The sequence below is a fragment of the Canis lupus genome, chromosome 9 (assembly GCF_011100685.1).
Source record: "Canis lupus familiaris isolate Mischka breed German Shepherd chromosome 9, alternate assembly UU_Cfam_GSD_1.0, whole genome shotgun sequence".
NCBI classification, from domain to species: Eukaryota; Metazoa; Chordata; class Mammalia; order Carnivora; family Canidae; genus Canis; species Canis lupus.
In genome coordinates, this window is record NC_049230.1 from 49,672,796 (window position 1) to 49,693,532 (window position 20,737).

Sequence of the window (20,737 nt, forward strand, 5' to 3'; positions counted from 1 at the left end):
TGATAAGGGTCCTGCTGGGACCCATGCTGACACTGCTGTCCCCCTCCCTGTGCCTCACCCTCTTCCCGAGCCATGCACCTTCCCCCCACCCTGTGTGTCACCCCACCCCCTGCCCCACAAATCTTGCTCCCCCTTGCCCCGCACCCCCTACCCCATGCACCCCCCACACCTTGACCAGGAAAGACCCAGGCAGACTGCTCTGGTTTATCTCTTTATTGCTGGAGGAGGAGAGGCTCAGGGCAGGGGACCCCAGGCTGGAGCTCCGAGGAGCCTGGGGACTGAGAGGGCAGGACTGGCAGGACCTGGGGCTCCATCCCCCCTGATTCCTCTGACGGAGAACAGAAGGGGTGATGTCGCCTCTGGGCCCTGAAACAGACGGGGGCTCCCCTGTGATTCCTGGGGAGCCTATCGGACCCTGAGGTGGGGCCCGGCCTGTCCGCCTCAGGCTGCGGACTGGTCACCCCACGCCAGCCCCCCATGTTTGCCCCACCTCACCCAGGAGAGGCCATGGGGACATCACGTGGGAGCCTGATGGGGACATGGGAAGGACACCCCAGAGAGACCACTGGAGAGAGAGAGTGGGCATGCGGCCAGCCTGGCCCCCGCAGTCACCGGGAGGGACGCCAGGTTCCAGCCATTCCCGCAGAGGAGCCAGGGCCAGACGGAGGGGACCCAGGGTCCCTTGGGATGCCCCCAACCCGCGCACATACCCAGGCTGGGTGGGCGGGGACAGGGCTCGTACATTACCCAGGAGATGGGTCAGGCGGGAGCTCACTAGACACGGCACTGCTCTGTGTGGGAGGAGAGCGGTGGGGGGGTCACAGGTCACCAGGACAGCTCCGGGCCCAGAGGGTATGGAGATGGGGTGGGGAGGCGGACCCCGCCTCAGGGGCAGTGACCTCCTGCTGCCGTCCCTGGAGGCCTGGGGGACGGGGGGCCACCAGTGAGGGAAGATGCTGTCCTGGGACCCAGAGCTAGGTCAGCACACCCGGGGGGCTGCTCGGGCCCCAGCTCACCCTTCCCCTGGCTCAGGTCCAGCACAATCCGCATGTGCACGGGCAGAGTCTTGAGGGCTCTGTCGAATTTCTCCATGACCTCGTTGTCAACCTCCAGGGTCCTGGCTGGGTGGGGAGGGGCAGTGGGTCAGTCCTGGGGCCGCGGGGCTGTGTGGACTTCCTTGGGGTGCCCAGGACCCCACCCAGGAATTGAATGTGGGAGGGACACACTGGCATCCTGAGGTCACCTACCAGGGAGGCCTCCGGGGCTCAGTCCACCCGCCTCCGGGTCCCTGTCCCCTCCACCTCCTCCCAGCACAGCGCAGGGGGTCTGCGTGGACACGGGAGGAGACGGCTCGCCACCCTGGGCTGCAGGGGGTCCTGGCCCAGGAGGCTGATGGTGTGCGGACCGGAGGCCTCTGCTACCCCAGCTTGTGGTCCCCTGGGAGCTGTAATGCACCTCTGTCTGACACCTGAATGTCACCCTTCTAAGTTGCTTTCATATCTGAACATTTTTAAAATCCTTAAAAATCTACTTCTTCCCTATTTTTGGATCCACATTGACCCGTTCCACCCTGTGTTAAGCGCGGCCACTCCACCGTAGACAAACCCGTGGTCTTCACCATTAGCACCCCCTCGGCCTGTCCCCGCGTTGCCCCAGCCCATCCCTTCACCCAGAGTCACCCACACCGGATCCCCCTGATGACCTAACGCAACCCACGAGGGCCGGGCCGGGGCTGGGGTGCTCGCAGGTGCCCTTGTGCCACTCCGCCACATACCCAGGTACTGGCACATCACGCCGCTCTGGGTGGTGGGCAGTGGGGCCTCCACGCAAAAGAACATGTAGTGAGTGTAGTCTGTGTCCAGCATGGAAATCTTCCTTTCCCCTTGGTCTGGAAGAGAGGCGGGAACAGAGCCCTGAAATCTGCGGGTCCTCCGACCTCCCTCACAGCCTCAGGCCGCTTCCCCGCCGCCAAGTGGACGCCCCCCTGCCCCTCATTTCCACGGCTGCTGCCACAAGCCCCGAGCTGCAGAGGGACCAGGGTTTGGCCCCCATGGGGGGGCTGGGGGAGCCCTGGCTGCTGAGACCAGCACCGCCTGCACCTGCGCCAAGACCGTAAACGGTTCTTTCAAATGCCTGCACTCCAGGGAGGCCCTTCGCGTTGAAACTGCCCTGCTTGAGAACAGGCAGGTCCCCCATGTCTGGCTGTGCCCTTCATTCATCCGGCTATTTGTCCACACACCCAGGCACTCGGACCCAGGTGACCGCCCCCCCTTGCTAGGACAGGTGCCTGTGGGTCCTGTGAGCAATGACAAGATGCTCCAGGACCGGTGCCCACTGGAGCTGGGGTTTCTATGTGGACAGCAACAAGCAGAAGACAGAAAGCAACAGTCACTGCACCAGGTAGGGCTGTGATGCCTCCGTTCTTCAGAGGCAGTGAGCCAGGGGGAGCGTGTGGGGTCCCCAGTCTGTGGGGGCCCCCACCACACCCTGTCCAGCTCTTTGGAGACTCCCACCACCTTTTCAGGTAGACCTGAGGCCCTGCAGATGAACCCGCTCTTAGGTGTGGAAGGGGCGGTATGGGCCAGGCCTGGGGGTGGTTAGTGGCTGCCCCTGGTGGCCAGGCCATTCTGGGGATGAGACCGCACCCACCCACCATGCGCACTGCCTCTCAGAGGAAGACAGTGTGACACAGTGTCAGAGGCTGCAGGCCCCACAGACTTGGGGGAGGGCAGGTGGGCCCTGGTGGCAGGGGCGGGCTGCAATCCATAGGGAAGGCCTGGGGCCCCTCGTGGATGAGACCGAGGCAGGGCAGGAGGCTGCTAGGCCCAGGGTGCAGTGCTGGTGCCGTACAGAAAGGCCAGAGGTGCAGGGGTAAGGTCCAGAACGTTCCAGAAGTGGGTTCCAGGACCAAGAGGCAAATCCACAGTGTGTTTGCCCACAGGTCTGGTTTCTGTGGACATTTCCAAGGAGAAGCCGCCACCTGCCTGCCCTCAGACCTACACCCTCACTGACCTACACCTGCATAGCAACATGGATGTCATGGCCAGCCAGATGCCAAGCAGGGGGTGAAGGGGCCAGGAGGAAACTGGGCTCCAGAGGGAGTGAGATCCCCAGGTCTCATCACCCCCAGGAGTGCCCTTTGTGTCAATGGCATAGGAGAAGCAGGTCCTGTCTCTTCCCTGCTGCCAAGATGTGGCAAGGACTCAGAGCAGGCCCCGAGTGGGCCCAGCGTGGGAGGGGTCACTGCTTGTCCAGGGCCGCCTGGGGGTGCTGACTGGAGGGTGGCTCCACAGGCATGGCGTGGGAACACTTACAGTCGACCGTAAACACGGCTGGGTCCTCAGTCTTCTGGGCCATGATGGTCCTCTTGACACATGCATGGTTTTCCCTGAAAAGCCAGAGAGTGGCAGGGTCATCCATGAACCCCAGGGTAGGGACAGGAGGCCACCTAGCCCTGCCTGGCCCTAGGCCGGCTCGGAGCAATGCCTGAGGTGTTGGCCTGAACGTGAGTGGTCCCGTGGCTCTGAGTGGGTGGCTCGGGCAGGTGGACAATGGGGTAGACAGAGCCAGCCAGGAAACCTGCCGAGTGGCCGTGGACATGTGTCAGCCCAAACTGACCCGTCTGTGAGGGGCTGGGTTACAGCTCTGCCAAGGACCTCATTGTGGGTCGCACTCAGAATTCCTTGAGCTCCCACCCCCACTCCAGGGGCAGATAGAGTTCACTGCAGGACCTGCCTGGGCCCCCAGGGCCCCACCCCCACAGCTGACCAGCCTCCACAGGAGCCTCCCTGACCTGGGGTCCCTCTGTGTGGTTGGCCTATTGGCCCAGAATCCTGGGCAGGGGCTCCAAGGGCACCAGGAACCACCCACACAGAGCCACTCCCATTGGGACCCTGCCCTGCCCTTCCACCTGCCCATCCACCTGCCCATCCACCTGCCTGCCCACTTGCCCACCCAGGAGCCAGGCTCTTGTTGGCCCCAGCCTGGGAGGGGGGTTTGCACGCTCACTGTTCGTGCAGAACAATCTCCAGGTTGTCCTGGGGGGTGGGCCTCAGCTCCTGGATGTACACTCTCAGAGGGGCGGTCTCAGTATCCAGCAGGGAGATGTCACTGGCCGCCATGGTCATGGAGTGCCACGTCCCAGCCACCTGGGGAAGGGGCCGTGAGCTGTCCCCAGGCTCCTTCCTGCCCCCACAGTGGCTCCCCCTCTCACCCCAGGCCACTGGATGGTTTCCTACACATGTTTCTCAGGTGGCACAGCAAATATGGGCATCAGGACTCAGGGCACACTTGAGGATCACCAGCCATGTGCCAATGCCCGCATAGGGGTTCTTACATGTTTAGAACAACGGCCCTTTCCACCCCAGCACTACACTGATTAAGCTTCCATTCGGGGTGTCCAAGGTGACCACCCCAGGAGCCAGGGGGAAACATGGGGGTGGCTGGAGCCAGCATTCAGGGGGACAAAGATGTGCGCCAGCTCTATGCCTCCCCTTAGATCTCTGCAGTCAGGTCCTCCTGCCCTCCCACAGCCACCCTTGGCCCCAGCCCCCCAGCACGCCCCCACACACCCCTGTACCTGTCTTATATCCAGGTCCTCCACGGTCCGGGGGACTACGGTGGCCTGGATGCCACACACGAGGGCCAGGGCAAGCAGGAGGCTCCTCATGGCTGCGGCTGTGGTTGCACTGAGCTCCCGGGAGTGAGCGAGGCCAGGCAGCGGGCTCGGGTCCTTATGTAGGGGTTGGGGCCTGCGGGCCAGCACTGTCTAGCCTCCCCCCCACATGTGGTTTCCAGAATCCCCCGGTCTCATCCCCAGGGTCACGAGGACATTCTCTTCCAGGAGAGCATGAACCCTCTCTCTGTGACAGTGTCACTGACCTCCCACTGCGTCCAAGCAGGAAGATCCCCGTGTCCCCGGGGCCTGGATGGTTCCTGGCAGGTCCCAGAGGAGAGGGTCTGGCCCTAGGCCGGCCAGCGTTGGGATCACTTCTGGGGTCGCGATCTTGGGCAACAGGTCAGAGTCAGCAGTGGGCACAGCTGCATCTGGAGGGTGGGCCCCGGGCTCAGCCAGTGGCCTCAGAGCCCCCTGCCAGCCCCGGAGTCTGTGAGCTATGTGCCCTGCCACATGGTGGCCATGTGTCCTGCACAAGGGACAGACTCTCACACTCCCGGTCCCTCCCTGTGTGTGTGCAGTTCACACAGCTATCCCGAGCACATGCGCCCTTGGGCTGGACGCAGCTGTGTGCTCTGCTGTGCTCCAGGAGGACCCCCTACTTGCGCCTGCCTGGCCATCCAGGCCCTGGGTCATCGGCCCCTGAAGGCATGGCCAGCAAGCTGACCGGCTCCGGGGTGGGCAGGTGGACATGGGGGTGCGGTGGGTGGGCCAGGGGCCGGCACCTGGGACCTGGGACCTGGGACCCAGCCCAGGCCTGTCACTCAGGAGCCCAAACCAAAAAGAACACAGGCCTTTATTTTGGGGTCTCAGATTGCAGGCGGAGAGCACAGGCTCCAGAGGGGCCAGAGAGTGTCCACTCGTGCAGGGGGAGCCAGGGGCTTTGATGAGAGAGGGAAGTGAGAGAGTCATACAGGATTTAGAGGAAGAAAAGAAGAGAAAGAACCCGGCTAATTTGCTGCTGACTGGCCGCGTCTGATCCGTACCTTCCCGGTACTCGTCAGTGTTCACAAACTGTCCCCGGTGGGCATTAATACTGTCCTCACGTGATCTCAATGCCAGTTGCTCTGTTGAAATTTTGTGAGCACCTGGCTGTAATGCAGTTTCCGCTTCTGACCCGGGTCGGGAGCCCGTTGGCCAGAAAGGAAAATGAAGGCCCTCATGTCCAGCGGTGTTAGACGATCCCACAGGCCCAGGGGCTGAGGATGCCGGCACCCCGACAAGGGGACAGCGGGGTCCTCAGGAAGGGAGGAGTGACGGTCCCTGCCGGAGCATTGTGACCGTGGCCTGGGTGGACTTGGCATGTGCAGACCTTACGTCTTGCTCTAATAATTCCATGAATTTCTAAAAGTCACAGAATCTTGACAAGAATGGAATTTTATATTAGCCGTGATGCATTGCCCTTGCCAAGTGAAAACCCAGAAAAGGAGCGATGCCTCACATGCTCCTTCAACACGAGCCTGACGGAAGAAACGAAGTCCCTGAGGGACACAGGCCGGGACCCTTGGCAGGTGGTCGTGGGCAATCTGACCAGCCTCACTGAGCCAGCAGGACTGTGCCCGCTCTGCCTGCGGGGGGAACTTGCCTGGCACCGTCGGGCCGCCTCTGGGGCGGACCCCATACGAGTGCAGGGGAGGGGCTATGGCTAGTGTCCACTTGGGGACCGAGCACGGCTGGCGTGATGGGCATGAGGTAGTGCTGCCTGCTGTCCAATTGTGGAAACTGGCCCCAGGTGGCTGAAGGTTGCACGTGTGGCCATCCCCAGGCTCGGTGGGGTGGACAGGAGGAGAGGGGCGCCCCGTGTCCATCACAGACAGTAGGCTCAGCCTGTGGCCAGGAGGCCAGCAGCACGGTTGGGGGAGCCCTGCTCCTCCCGTCGCCTGGCCTCCCATTTGTCTCTGCTCTGAACCGGCCTGAAGTAGGCCCATTTCCCTCCTGCGCGCTGCCACGATGGCCATAGGACCTCACCAGGTGGGCGGTGGTGCCGGCTTGTCATCAACAAAATGTCCCCTGTGTCCCTCTTGGAGTCTGTTCCAACAGCTTCCCCTCAAAAGGAGGGATGTCGTCAGGACATGGGGGGTGAAACACTTAGAACGACAAAGAAGGAGACCCACCTCTGGCATCCGCCCACCCTCACCCTTGCTGGCTCTTTCTTCCCTGCACCGCATGGCCCAGGGTTGGGGTGACGATGGCACCCCACCCATCAGCCTCACCACCACCCGGTGTGGTTTCCACCCAGCCTGACACCCTGCAGACTCAAAGGTGGTCTCCAGCGATTGTCCCCTGGTGGGCACTCCACCAGTGCGGCCTGTTGACCTGTCCTTTCTCCTTTAGAAACACATCTTCCAACTTTGGGGTTCTTCTCATTTGGGCTGTTTCTTTCTCCAGAGACCCCCCATATCTCTCCCCATGCCCAGAGTGCTTGTCCTTTGTGCTCTGTTGCTGCTGAGGGGTCTCATCTCTTCCCCAGGGTCTTGGCTGCCCTCTCTTGACCTCTAGGTTTCACTTTTCGGTTGTGAATCTCCTGAATTCCAGGTCAACTCCCCAGTAGGCACCAGCACCTGGAAACCCCCCCAGCTCCCACCCAAAGCACCTCTGAATTGGTTCCTTTCCTGGAGACCCTGACCCTTCCTGCATCTCAGGGAGGGACCCTGCGAGTCATCCCTGGATTTTCCATCCTCCTCCACTTGATCTTTGTGTTTCACCTGTAAATTGTCCAAGTCCTCTGTTACTGTTCTCACTGCCAGTTCCCTATTCCTCAACTTCATGTTTCTTTAGTAAATGTGCTGTTGGGCTTGCCCCTTACATGGCCTCCCCACCTTCAGCCTCGCCCTGTTCCAGGCACACCACAGAGGGAAAAGTCCTACGTGTCAATGGGATCATGTTGCTCTGATACCAAAAACACAAACAAATAAAGACAGATACTCTCCTTGCTGGGAAGTGTTCTAAACAGAATGTGCATCACAATCACAGAGAGGGTATGTACCCGGCCTCCTTCAAGACCTAAGGCAGAACCTCTGAGTTTGGGGATTGAAGTCTATTGACTGGCTACTTCTCCCCACCTCTGATTCTGATTCAAGCCGGGTTAAGGTTTCCCCAGTGGGGCTCGTATCCTGTGGGCTTGTCCAGAAATCTCTTGCTCTCTCAAGATTTATAGATGCTGACTCACTAGCTGCCTATCTAGGGGCTAAGCTCTTGCATTCTCTGCCTTAGCTTTGAATTTTGCTCCAAGTCCATACCTACAGTTCCGGAATCCCCCCTGATGCTCCCACTCCCCTGCCTCTGAGGCCAGCAGAGCTGTAAACCTTCCCACAGAAGGCCTTTCTGCAGCATGCCAGCTGGCAAACCCATCCTCCATGTTCAAGACCAGGTTTAGGGGACCCCTTTCTGAGAGGAGCTTTCCCAAGTATTTGGGGCCCATACTGTCAGGGCCTGGTTTCCCGGTGGCATCCTTGCCACCTTGCACATGTTCATATAGGCAGATTTACACCATACTAAATATGAGCCTTGATAGATGCCTTGTGATTCTTCTGGAACACAGACCCCGGGGGGCCTAGGAGAACTGCTATGAGAGCATTTCCCACTTGTCACCACATCTTCCTAGGAGGCTGCCACAGAGAGTCTCAGCTCCTCCCAGGTTCTGATGCAGTAGGAGGCTTCTGCCTCTCAGGACAAAGCTACTTAGCCTTGTCTAGAAGGGACTTCTCAACAACAGGGCTTCCCGCCACTATTGATGCATTGCTGTATCCAGATCCTTCTGGATATGGTGTTATCCTGTAAAACAAGGGACATGGGGGTTGATACCCTTGCTGTCCATGTAAATAATACAATTTCTGAATCTAAAAAGGAGTCATTGTTTCTTTATCAGCTGAATCTGTCAGCCCTACTTGACACACGTTGTTACATCACCAACAATGTCATTTGATCCATAGTTGTGTAGCAGAAACAATTGTTTTTGCATTTTGAAAGTTACCTATACTGTAGGTATACCTGTATACCTGCTGTAGTAAACCTCTGCAGCATTCATCCCAGAGTTGACTGTTCAAGGGGCTCTACTTAGGCAGTGTTGAGATAGCAAAGATTGTAAAAACAGGGCACACAGCACCACAATTGGTGTTTGAGAAGAGGAATGATGGATGATGGATGGTGGATGGTTGGTTGGCTAGATGGATGGATGGATGAATGGCTTCTTTAACTCATATTGGATAGGCCATTTAGTTTCTCATTCTCACAATCCCTCCTACCTTCCAAGGTGCTTTCATGTCCGTTGTCACTTTTGACCTCTCCCAATCAGTTTCCTGTGCAGATATCAGGAATAAGGTAGGATGTGCCAAGTCCCTGACCTATATTTACACACAGTTAGTAACCAAGGCTGGCCTTGAATCCAGGGCTGTTGAGGTCAGCTGGAAACTGGTTCTGGAACAGAACATGGCTTCCAACTCCCAGGGCCCTCATCAACCTGGTATTGGGCCATCTTCCTGAACCCAGGGTGAGCCCAACACCTGCCAGATTCTGCAGAGTCCTCAGGCACTTCCTCACAATAGATCTTTGTGTCCCACTGGCTCAATTTTTGGCTCCATCTGGGACTTCCCAATAACCCAAGTGACAGCAGGATCTGATAACTAACTGGGTGGGACAGGAAAGAGGTGAACACTATTCAGTGTTAGGGCTCCAAGGCGATGCTGATAAATATTTACAAGGAAAGAGTCAGTAGAACTCAGAATTCTGAACTTGGACCTGTTATTCCTCAGGCTCCCTCCACCTACCCAGAAACACTTGGCCCAGACCACAAACCCGGGCAGACACTTTTTGACACTTCAACTCATGTTTTAGGATGATCAGAATTGGATTTTACCCTCTTTATGTGCTAAACCAGTCCATCATTCTTTTTACTGCAAAAACATGGAAATTGTGGGGGCAACTCTTGAATGAAAGAGAAAGTAGCAGAATATTTAGAAAATGAAAATGAACACACAGCACATCAGATTCTGAGAGATCCAGGTAAAGGAGCACTGAGAGGAAAATCTGTTGTCCTAAGGACAATTTTAATAAGTAAAAAGAATGGAAATGAATTAATTAGCCGTACCACTCAAAAACTAGGGGGAAAACAATATAAGCATAAAAAAGGATAAGGAGGAAACTGCAAGTATAAAAGCAGAAGTTACTGAACCAGGGAATAGAAAAATTGTATATTTGGTCAAGTGGTGTTTTCTTGAGAAATACCAATAAAATAGGGAGCCCTCAATGCCCAAATCAAGAAAAAAGGGAAAAAGAGAATATACATCAAATAATAAATGCTACTGGGAAAATAATCACAAAAGGAGAAGAAAGTAAATAACCAATAGAAGGAAAACATTTACTTTACCTCATGGAACAAACAAAAAATTTGGATGAAATAGACAGTTTCTAGAAAAATATAAGCTACCCAACCTGGTAGTGAGAGAGCTATCAAGTATTAATGGACTAATTTCCTAGAAAAAAAAAACTGGAAAAATGAAGAATAAGTTATTTAGGAGGCATTTATTTCCCCCTAAAATAGCAGTTCCAAATAGTTTTAAAGGGAAAATCTAGCACACCTTCAAGGGACAGTTAATTTGAATGCTTAAAAAAAAAATCCAAGTCATTTTTATGAAGTTAAGACTCTGTTTCAGAACCTACCAAGAAATGTACAAATTGATCTCACTTTTGAAGATCAGTGTAAAATTGCTAACTAAAATATTATCAAACAGAACACAATAATGCTTTTAGAGGGCAATACATAAAACCTTCATTCCAGGATCATGAGCATAATTCATATGAGTAAATTTATTGATAAAATTCATCGTAGTAATAGGTCACAAGAGAAAAATTATGTGATCATTTCCAATGATGACTATCAAGGCTTTGATAAAATTCAAAATTATTTTTAATAATAAATTTAACAAAAATTATACAAGCTCAATGTGAAAAAAGAATTACACTCCTGAGGACCCAACAAAGGACACAAACAAAGGAACTGAATGTCATAATCGGGGCTGGAACATTCCATAAAGATGAGATCTTGCCATTTGTGACAACATGGATGGATCTAGATTGTATTCTGCTAAGTGAAGTAAATCAAGCAGAGAAAGACAAATACCATATGATTTCATTTATAGGTGGAATCTAAAAAACAAAACAAATAAACAAAAAAAAGCAGAAACAGACCCATAAATACAGAGAACAAAGTAAGTGGTTGCTAAAGGAAGGGGGATGTACAAAATGAGTGAAGGGGAATGGGAGGTCCAGGCTTCCTGTTATGGAATAAGTAAGTCACGAGGATGACAGGTGCAGCACAGGGAACATAGTGATACTGCAGTACAGGTATGATGACAGGTGGTGGCCACACTTGTGGTGAGCACAGCATAACATGTAGAGATGCTGAATCACTATGTTGTACACCTGAACTGAGTGTGACAGTGTGGGCCGACTGTACTTCAAAGACAAAACAAACAAAACAAAACCACTGGGGCTCTGGCACACAGGCAGCCCAGTAGAATGGAGGGAATGTCTCTGAACAGAACCAAGTACACATGAGAATCAGGAATGTGGGGAAACTCGGTAGTTAATAAATGGTCTTGGGAGAAGGGGGTGGACATTTGGAAAACACAGTTTGAGTCCTAACTCATGAATTAAAGCAAATGAAGTCCTGATGGAGCAAAAGATTGAACAATGGAAACAATGGAACAGTGAAAATCCAGGAATTCAATTTCAGAACATAAGAGGCCTTTCTAAAGGGTGACCCAAACCCTGCAACGGTGGTCAGAAGCCAGGAAAGGAAACACTGGGGAGTTTTAGAGGAAACACATTGGGATGACACCACAAGTTGAGTAAGAAGAGAAATAGTAAACTGAGGAAAAGTATTTTTTACTGATAACACATATAATATCTAATTTCCCTAACATATAAAGAGCTCATGTGAATCAATAGAGAAACCTCAAGAATTCAATAGACAAAGGACACGATTTGATCCTTCACAGAAAAGTATTTTTGTAATTTATTTTTTATTATATATATATATTTTTTATTGACGCTCGATATGCCAATATATAGTATGACACCCAGTGCTCATCCTGTCAAGTGCCCCCCTCAGTGCCCATCACCCAAGAAAAGTATTTTGAATTAACTAAAAATGAGAACAAAATATATTAAAGTATGTGGATGCAGCACTTTAAAGGGAATTTGTGGCATTGATTCTTATATTAGGCCACATAAACATGCTCAATTGAAAAATCTAAGCCTGAAGCTTAAGTAACCAAGAGAACAATTTGAAACCAATATAAGCAAGAGGAAAGAAATAATGTAATAGCGAAAAACAATAACATATAAAACAGAAAACCTACAGAGAAAATCAAAAACGATTTTGATCTTTGAAAAGATCAGGAAAAAAATGAAAAGATAAGGAAAATGGATAAACCTCTAGCCAGATGAACCAGGAAAACCCAGGTCATTGATATGTATCATGATTAGGAACAAAGAATGAAACACCAGTACAGACCCTGTGGACACTAAAGGGTATCAGAAAGGACGCCTGGGTGGCTCAGTCAGTTAAGCGTCCAACAATTGGTTTCTGCTCAGGTCACGATCTCAGGGTCATGGGTTCGAGCACGGCATTGGGCTTTGAGCTCAGTGGGGAGTCTGCTTGAGATTCTCTCTTTCCCTCTCCCACTGCCCCCTCCTCACTCATGTACACACTCTCTTTCTCTCTCCCTCTCTCTCTCTCTCAAAAAAAAAAAAAAAGGATATTAAGGGAGCATCTTGCACGACCTTATGAAAATAGTTCTAATAACTTGGACAAAATGCATAAATTCCTGGAAAGATAAAAAGTATCAAAGCTTATTAGAGAAGCAATGGATAACCAGAATCGATGTAGATCTACTGCAGAAATTGAATTTGTGGATGAAAATCTTCCCCCTACCCTGCCACCAAAATCTCAAACCCCAGTTGGCTTCCTTGTTAAATTCCATCAAACATTTAAGAAAGCAGCAACACAAATCTTGCAAAAACTCTTCTGGGAACTGCAAGCTGAGGGGTGGCCCCCGCTCCCCAGCTCAGGTTGTGACACACAAACTACCCCAATTCCAGCTGCCTGTGTGTCATTTATTAAACAAGACTTACTTTGAATTAAAATACCACCCTCATCTTCCATTACTTTTCAACACAAATTTCTTGCCACACTACTTTGCTACCCTGACTTTTTGGGTTTTATTCCAATGACAACGTGAATCCTTCCCCACACCCCCCCATCCCTTCTTCTTATGACTATGCATGGTAGGTAAGAGATTGGCCCCATCGGCCGCAGCCCCTTCCCTCCTTCTCTGCTGACAGATCTCCTTCTAAATGCATAATCCTTCAAAGCCACTTTTCAAGTTCCATCTGTTTCAATTTGGACTCTGATAAGAACACCAGTATTGTCACCAACACGAATATTATTACTAGGTTGATGCTATGATTTCTTTTTCCTGGGATGCCCCCGTGGCTCAGTGGTTGAGCATCTGCCCAGGGTCCTGGGGTCAAGTCCTGCATCGGGCTCCCTGCAGGGAGCCTGCTTCTCCCTCTGCCTGTGTCTCTGCCTGTGTGTGTGTCTCTCATGAATAAATAAATAAAATCTTTAAAAAATTTTATTTTTCCCTAGAATATAGTCCACAGAAGATCAAAGTATGAATAGGTGGAGCACTGTCACAGGGGCAAGACCCCAGAGTGGGGGTGTGCACAGCAAAGTGAACAGGGTGTGACCAGAAAGCACGGCATCTGACCAATATTGCTCGACGAGGCTTCTCCTTCCACCACCGTCTATGTTCCCTCTCATTGGAACTAACCACCTTTCATGATGGATCAATTGCCAGGTGGCATTAAAGCATGTCACCGGCCAAAAAAAAAAAAAAAAAAATCAAAGCTGAAATGGTCAATTTTACAGAAGTTAGATTCATTCATTTCTGCTTGTTTATCATTTCATGGCTTGCTGCTTTTCGGTTTTTATTTCAGTTCACATCTAAAATACAGAAGATATGAACTGGTTCAAATCTTAAAATTGCATGAAATCTACACCCACCAATGTCCCCACCCACGCTCTCACGTTCCTCCCCATAGGTTTCTAACTCAGCATCTGCTCATACTTCCTGTGTGTCTTAGTCCATGTTTCTGCGCATTTGTGTATTTCCGTTCTTTCTTACACAGAAGTTAGCACGTAACTGCACACCCTGGAAACTGCCCCCTATCCATTTAGAGAATTTACAGGAAGGAGTCTTAGCAGGACTTCGTCACCTAGAGAGGAATCATTCTTCCTCTTTAATTATCTGAATATAGTTTGTTTGAAATTAGTTTGAGCTTCACACAGACGCTCCGCCTTTGGAATCCAGGGGTGATGAGGTCATTCAGGGGCTCTGCATGGGTGCATAGGGTGTCCTGATGGGAAAGGCAGGGGGTGGGTGGGTGTGCGCCGTGACACTGGCCCACTGCCGGCCCCATGTGGCCCCCGTGTCGGGCAGGTGGCTCATGCTATACCTCTGTGACAACAGTAGGGGCACGGGTTGCCTGCCCCCCTGCACTGTCATGGGGATGACGTGCCCACATGTATAGCAAGCGCAGGGGACAGTCCCTCTGGCTGTGCAAGCACGCTGTTCGTGCTACGGACTTCTTCCGCTGCTCATCTGTCAGGGGTACGAGAATGTGAAGGCGTTGCCTGCCCCCCATGCTGAGAGCTGCTCACTCCTGACCACTGCTCCTGAAGGGCCTGTCTGCCCCCTTCTGAGGCCGGCGGTGGGGCTAGAGGGCGGGCGGGAGGCTCTGCACTTGTGTGTCCTCTGCCTCGGTGAGGGGCCTGACCACTTTTTCTCTAGTCTTCTTGGATTTGTTTTGGACGCATTCATTTGCTGTGAAAATCATCCACTTGGGGTTTTTAAGTATATGAGATTAGAGTCAAACAACTGAATCCCTTATGATTCTTTAAATTAAATTTCTTTCCATCTGCGGTCATTGATATTTCTGGAAATTTGTGGGGATTTTTTTTCCAGCAGTTTCTGACAGGTGAGCTAAGTCTGTCCAGCCTCACCCCCACCCTTGCCTTAGGGGCAGAGGCACCTTATTTTCCTTATTTTAATGCTTTTTTTCTAACCTGATTTTATTATAGATTCATTTATTTTAGTTTCTCTTAGCTGACTAATTTAAGGATTCAGGACTATGAGTTTTCCTCCTAGTTCACTGATAATATTTTACAAAGTTTGCTCAAGTGGATTCTCCTGTTTTGTGCGTGAGAAACTTGAGGAAGTTTCTCCCCAGGAGCTGGTCCCTCCTGGAGCACACCCCCCACGCACCCTGAGCCCTGACGCCTCCCAACAACACACATCACAGAGGGGAGGTCATGTGTCTTTATTTAGAGTCGTCAGAGAGCAGGGTCCCAGCCTGAGCACACAGACCCAGGAAATTGGAGGGGGACCATCTAGCAGGTGGTTGGCTTCCTCTTCGAAAGGACAAGGAACTTTCTGCCCCAGGAGATGGGTCAGGTGGAGCTCACTAGACTAGACGAGGCACTGCTCTGTGGGGGGAGGAGAGCGGAGGGGGGGTCACAGGTCGCCAGGACAGCCCCTGGCCCAGAGGGGGCAGACATGGGGTGGGGAGGGGGACCCCCCCTCAGGGACTGTGACCTGCTCCACCTCATCCAGGGAGGCCTGGGGGATGGGGGGCCAGTGCTCATGGCTGTCTGGTGGGTGAGCCATACTCAGAGTGAAAGCAGGGGTGTGAGGTGTGGGGTGTGGGGTGCTCACCTTCCACCTGGGTGGGGTTCAAGAGCTGCATGTGCACGGGCAGAGTCTTGAGGGCTCTGTTGAATTTCCCTATGACCTCGTTGTTAACCTCCAGGGTCCTGGCTGTGTGTGGGGGGGTGGGGGTTGAGGTCAGTCTTGGGCTCCGGGGTCCCTGTCCCCTCCCCCTCATCCTAGGGCAGTGCAGGGGTCTGCGTGGACAAGGGAGGAGACGGCTTGCCGCCGCGGGCTACCAGGGGTCACCCAGCATAGCTGGTGTGCTGACAGGAACACGTGTATATGACCCCACAGAAAATGCTTCTCTCAGGCAAACAAGGACTGCCTCAGCTTCGTGCCACCAGATTCTACTGGCTTCCATTTCAGGGGGGAACATGACAGTTTCAGTGGTGCTTTTGTCGAACATGACCATCCACCAAAGCTTCGAATTAGTAGTCATCTTTTGATGAGGCCAGTAACACTAAGCCAGCCCTCAACCCTGCAACCAGCCTCCTGGCCCCCTTATCTTGGATTTCTCAGGCAATCTGGGGACTTAGCCACCACTGGGGTAAAATGTGGCATCTCCAGGCCCTAAGGCCAACAGGATGCTGCTGTGTCTGCTCCCCGGGGCCCAAAGGACCGGCCAGGGGTCCTCAGCCTTGCACTCAGGGTGACCTCGCACATTGTCAGCACATACCCAGGCACTGGCACATGAGGCTCTGCTGGGGGGCGTTCGTGTTCTCCATGCAGAAGAACAGGTAGTTGTCATAGTCCGTGTCCAGCAGGAAGATCTGGTTCTCCTCCACATCTGGGGGTACAGGAGCCTGGGTGAAGATGGTGTCCTGTCTGGCAAGAGGGTCCCTCCCATGTGCAGGTGCAGCGGCCCCAGGCACCGGCATGGCCAGGGGCAGCAGGAAAAGGGAGAGGAGAGGCAGAGTGGTACAGTATGAAGCACCTGCTCAAGGTGAGAGGTGTGTGGCCAGCCAGGATTGTGGTGGGTCAGAAGGGTGGAACAGAAGAGCAGAGCCCCCACCCTGGGGGGTGCAGGAGCTGGAGGGTAGGGAGAGAGGGAGGGGAAGCAGGGATGCAGGGAGGCAGAGGAAGGAGAGGGAGGAAGGAGAGAGAGGAAGGACAGGGAGGAAGGGCAGGGAAGAAGACATAGGCTCCAGGGAAAAGAGGAGGCTCAGGGTGGACCAAAGCAAGTCTCATGTGTAAGAAACAACTAGAATTTGTAGGGGGAACACCCATGAGAAATCTCTGTGTCTCCTTTGTTTAAAGTTTACCACTAAGTTCTCCGTTTGTGTTTTTTTTATAATTTACAAAACCCCTCAAATGTTACAGTTTGTGGCAGAGGATTCAGTAGAAGATTCTCTGCACCCCCCGCCCCACCCCTGCCCCAGCCCAGCAGAGTCCAGGAGCTCAGCGTAAGGGGCGGTGGCGGCCGTCCATTGAGCACAGGAGGCCACCCCACTCCACATGAGGCTGGTGGCCCAGGGCTTGGGCAGAGCACCCCCCGAGTCAGAGCAGGCAGCCCCGAACACCCCCCACCTCCCCCACCCCGACCCTGGCAGGGACAGCAGCCTCCGGGCAGCTGGGGCTGGGGCTGCAGCTCAGAGTCAATGTGAGTCGACACTCACAGTCGATGCTGAACCTGGTTGCAAGTTCGGTTTTCTCTGCAAAGACCTTCTTCTCAACACATCTGTTGTCCTCCCTGAAAGGCGGTGACAGCATAATGGGGGGGGGGGGGGGATGCTGAATTTGAGTGGTCCTCGCTATGGTGCCTCATGGCAGACAGGGCTCACGGCAGGACCCGCCCGGGCCCCAGGGCCCCAGCCCCACGGCTGACCAGCCTCCACACAGGCCTCTCTGCATCCTGACCTGGGTCCCCTGTGTGGTTGGCCTGTTGGCTCAGAGCCCTGGGCAGGGGCCCCAAGGGCACCGGGAACCACCCACACAGAGCCGCTCCCATTGGGACCCTGCCCTGCCCATCCACCTGCCCGCTCACCTACCCGCCCACCTGTCTGTCTACTTGCTCTCCCACCTGCCCACCCAGGAGCCAGGCCCTCACTGGCCCCCAGCCTGGGAGAGGTTGCACACCCACCATTTGCGCAGAACAATCTCCAGGTTGTCCTGGGGGGTGGGCCTCAGCTCCTGGATGTACACTCTCAGAGGGGCGGTCTCAGCATCCAGCAGGGAGATGTCACTGGCCGCCATGGCCATGGAGTGCCACGTCCCAGCCACCTGGGGAAGGGGCCGTGAGCTGCCTCTGGGCCCCTTCCCGTCCCCACAGAGGACTCCCCCTCCCACCCAGGCCAGGGGCCGAGTCTAAGCGAGTGGCAGTCAGTGGGCTCCCGGATGACCCTTGGCCATCTACCAGGCATGGGGCTACACGATTTCCACACTGGAAATCACGCACCTGTTACCCAGGTGGGTCTGAAGTACAAGTCACATGAGTTCCCTAGAATCTTCTGGGACTGGGGAAACCAAATGACAAGCCACCCTGAAGGCGGAGAGCCAGGGGCAGGTTTCCCGACTTCATGGCTTCCGCTCATGCCCCAGAGCCTGTGGAGGACCCCCTTCCCTGGCCACCCTGCAGCTCACCACCCACCCCGGCCATCCTCGAACCTTCTGGAGGTCCAGGTCCTCCATGGTCCGGGGGACGACGATGGCCTGGATGCCACACACGAGGGCCAGGGCAAGCAGGAGGCTCCTCATGGCTGCGGCTGTGGTTGCGCTGAGCTCCCGGGAGTGAGCGAGGCCGAGCGGCGGGCTCGGGTCCTTATGTAGGGGCGGGGGCCTGTGGGCCAGCACTGTCCAGTCCCCCATGCGGTTCCTGGAATCCCCGGGCTCATCTCCAGGCCCTCAGGGGGCTTCCTCCACCAGGACAATAGGAGGCCTCTTCCCTCCCAGTGGAATCGGGAAGGTCCCTGTGTCCCTGGGGCCTGGATGGCTCCTGGCAGGTCCCAGAGGGGAGGGTGGGGGCCGCCTGCGTCGGTAACACTTCCTTTGAGGACACTGAACCTGCTTCTATCCCCACCCCCGCCTCCTCTGTGCTCCTCAAATCTCCACCATCTGGCAGCAGGGACACAGGCAGCACCCCCATCGGGAACCCGGGGTGACCAGGGTGTGTCCAAATGACCTTGGCAACTTCACCCAGAAATGACCTCTTAAATCATCTTCTCTCTTGTGGGTGAAACGTGTTTTGTTTTGTGGGCACACACTTGCTACGTGAAAGGAGATCCAAATGCAGGTGTGATCCCGTTCCCTTCTCTGTGAGCCAGAAGGGATGAACCTTGACGGTCCCCATTATTTAGGAATCTAGAGGGCTCACTGGAGCCTCCTGGAGAATTTTCAAGTCGTCCTGGGTTCTCCCAGACCCACTGAGGCAGGGACGGACCCACCACGCTTGTGTGGATCTGGGTACGAGGGCCACTGAGGGGTGTTCATGCATGACGACTGTTGGGTGTGGGCATGGCACATGCCACACCACCCCAGCAGAGGAGCGGATTCTTCTAGTGCCAGAGGCTGGGGAGAGGTGCCTGGGGCAGCTCTCGAATGCTCCCCCCGGGGAGAAGGAAAGTGACAGGTCTCTGGGGCATGGACAGCATGATACTGAGCGCGGTGTCTGAGGGGGTCATCTGCCATCCTCTCTTCTCTGCACGGGTGAGTTTCCATAATTTTTAAAATAAATTTAAAAACAATACCAACAACTCGTGACCATTGTCATCTGTGACCACCTGGGGAGTCTTCACAGAGACAGTGGAGTCCCCAAATGGAAATGGCTTCAAGTCCCCTGGGTCCTGTGGTTCCCAAGCTCTGGCAGCTGCAAACCCTTCCCTGCTCCCTGGTACCAGCCCGCCCCGGCCACCGGGTCCCCACACTCCGCCGCCATCACCGCCCTGCCAGGTTAAGGAAACTCTATTTGTAGTTTGCTAAGAGGAGCGGCCCTACATTGCATGTAGCGTTTTCCTGAATGCCATTTGGCGTCTGTGGAGGTCCAGCCTAGTTTGCCCACCTGCTGGCTCACGTGGACAGGTGGCCCGAATCCCAGGCACAGCACGCGTATGCCCACAGAAACAATTGCTCCTTAGCGTGACGCCGGCCGCACTGGTTCATACAGTCAGACAGGAGGACAGAACGGAGGCACATAGGCCGGCAGGAGGGGAGTGAGGTGGCCACAGCAGGAAGGGGACACGCCCTGCACTTTCCTCCGTCCTCTGGCCCTGCTGCCCCTTCCCTCATTCCAGGCTCCAGAGCACCAGGCGTGAGTCTCCTGACCAAAACCCCTGAGGGGTCTCTGCTTCCCTGTCCCTCGGTCCTTCTCCGTTCTGCTCCCAGAACTTTCCACTGAAGTGCAGATGTCATCATCCTGGAGTGCACACATGAGTGTCTGTGTGCACACAAGTGTCTGCATGTGCTCATGCACCTTTCTGTGTGTCTGTGCATACGTGTCTGCATGTGTCTACATGTGTCTGCGTGTGTGTGTGGTGTGCATGCATGTGTACCTGTGCATGCACATGTATCTGTATGTGCCTGTGTATGCATGTGCACACGTGTATACATGAATCTTTCCATGTGCTCATCTCTGTGTGCATGTGTGTATCTCCGTGCACACGTTTGTAGGTGCAGATGTGTGTGTATACATGTGCGTGTCTGTGTGCATGCATATGTGTCTATGTATACATGTGTGGGTACATGTGTGCACATGCATGTGTGTCTGTGTAAGATCATGTGCGTGTGCCTGTGCATGGTGGGGGGAGCTGCCATACAGTTCCCACTTCAAAGTCTAGGTGACCCCACCTCCATGAGGCCCCAGAACCTTCTTTGAACACTTGATCCCTGGCCCTGCTGCCCCTCTGCTAGGGTGTGTCTACCCACGTGGTCACAACGAGCTCAGATATTCCTTCATTGGGAGGTCTTCCCTCTGCCCCCAAGGAGGGCCAGCCATCCTGTCATGTCCCCTTTCGTGGCTCACACACCCCTGACCACTGACCACAGACCCTCCATCACTGTCATGTGGCAGGAAGGGGTATTTGCTGCCATGGGATCTGCCCTGCATGGGTACTGCCCACGGAGAGGCCCTCGGAAGCTTCCTGTCACTGGTGCTCCAGCAACACCACATGTCATTCCTTTGCGTCCATCAAGCACCAGCACCTGAGCATATGTGTGGTTCACAGCAGAGAGACGTGAATGGATTAAGGGCCGGGATCCTGTTCATCCAGGTGGGCCCAGGGTGGGCACAGTATGTAAGTGGACGTTGGAGGCAGGAGAGAGTCGGAGCAGAGCAGATGTGAGGATGGAGATACTG

General features: G+C 54.1%; 2 protein-coding genes across 2 annotated transcripts; both read right to left on the minus strand.

Annotated features, from left to right (window-relative positions):
• Positions 1-208: 208 nt before the first annotated feature.
• Positions 209-7,778, minus strand: LOC607807 (beta-lactoglobulin-2-like). The gene is made up of 8 exons (XM_038546169.1): positions 7,381-7,778; positions 4,580-5,046; positions 4,009-4,148; positions 3,315-3,388; positions 1,775-1,888; positions 1,017-1,121; positions 748-791; positions 209-366 (listed from the first exon to the last, which is right to left on the minus strand). Exons 2-7 carry the CDS (start codon positions 4,667-4,669, stop codon positions 775-777), a joined length of 540 nt encoding a protein of 179 aa, XP_038402097.1. The 5' UTR covers positions 4,670-5,046; positions 7,381-7,778; the 3' UTR covers positions 209-366; positions 748-774.
• A 7,274-nt stretch (positions 7,779-15,052) lies between these two features.
• On the minus strand, positions 15,053-18,144 carry LOC491264 (beta-lactoglobulin-2). Its single transcript, XM_038546170.1, has 6 exons — positions 18,055-18,144; positions 17,531-17,670; positions 17,067-17,140; positions 16,127-16,237; positions 15,457-15,558; positions 15,053-15,227 (listed from the first exon to the last, which is right to left on the minus strand). Exons 1-6 carry the CDS (start codon positions 18,142-18,144, stop codon positions 15,211-15,213), a joined length of 534 nt encoding a protein of 177 aa, XP_038402098.1. The 3' UTR covers positions 15,053-15,210.
• Positions 18,145-20,737: the final 2,593 nt, after the last annotated feature.

Excerpts from the sequence above, each read along its gene's own strand:
- LOC607807 (XM_038546169.1), bottom strand. The coding sequence starts at position 4,669 with ATGAGGAGCCTCCTGCTTGCCCTGGCCCTCGTGTGTGGCATCCAGGCC. Across the intron at positions 3,389-4,008 it reads GAGATTGTTCTGCACGAACA|GGAAAACCATGCATGTGTCA; the intron begins GTGAGCGTGCAA and ends CTGGCTTTTCAG. Across the intron at positions 1,122-1,774 it reads CGTGATGTGCCAGTACCTGG|CCAGGACCCTGGAGGTTGAC; the intron begins GTATGTGGCGGA and ends CTCCCCACCCAG.
- LOC491264 (XM_038546170.1), bottom strand. The coding sequence starts at position 18,144 with ATGAGGAGCCTCCTGCTTGCCCTGGCCCTCGTGTGTGGCATCCAGGCC. Across the intron at positions 17,141-17,530 it reads GAGATTGTTCTGCGCAAATG|GGAGGACAACAGATGTGTTG; the intron begins GTGGGTGTGCAA and ends ACCGCCTTTCAG. Across the intron at positions 15,559-16,126 it reads CCTCATGTGCCAGTGCCTGG|CCAGGACCCTGGAGGTTAAC; the intron begins GTATGTGCTGAC and ends CCCCACACACAG.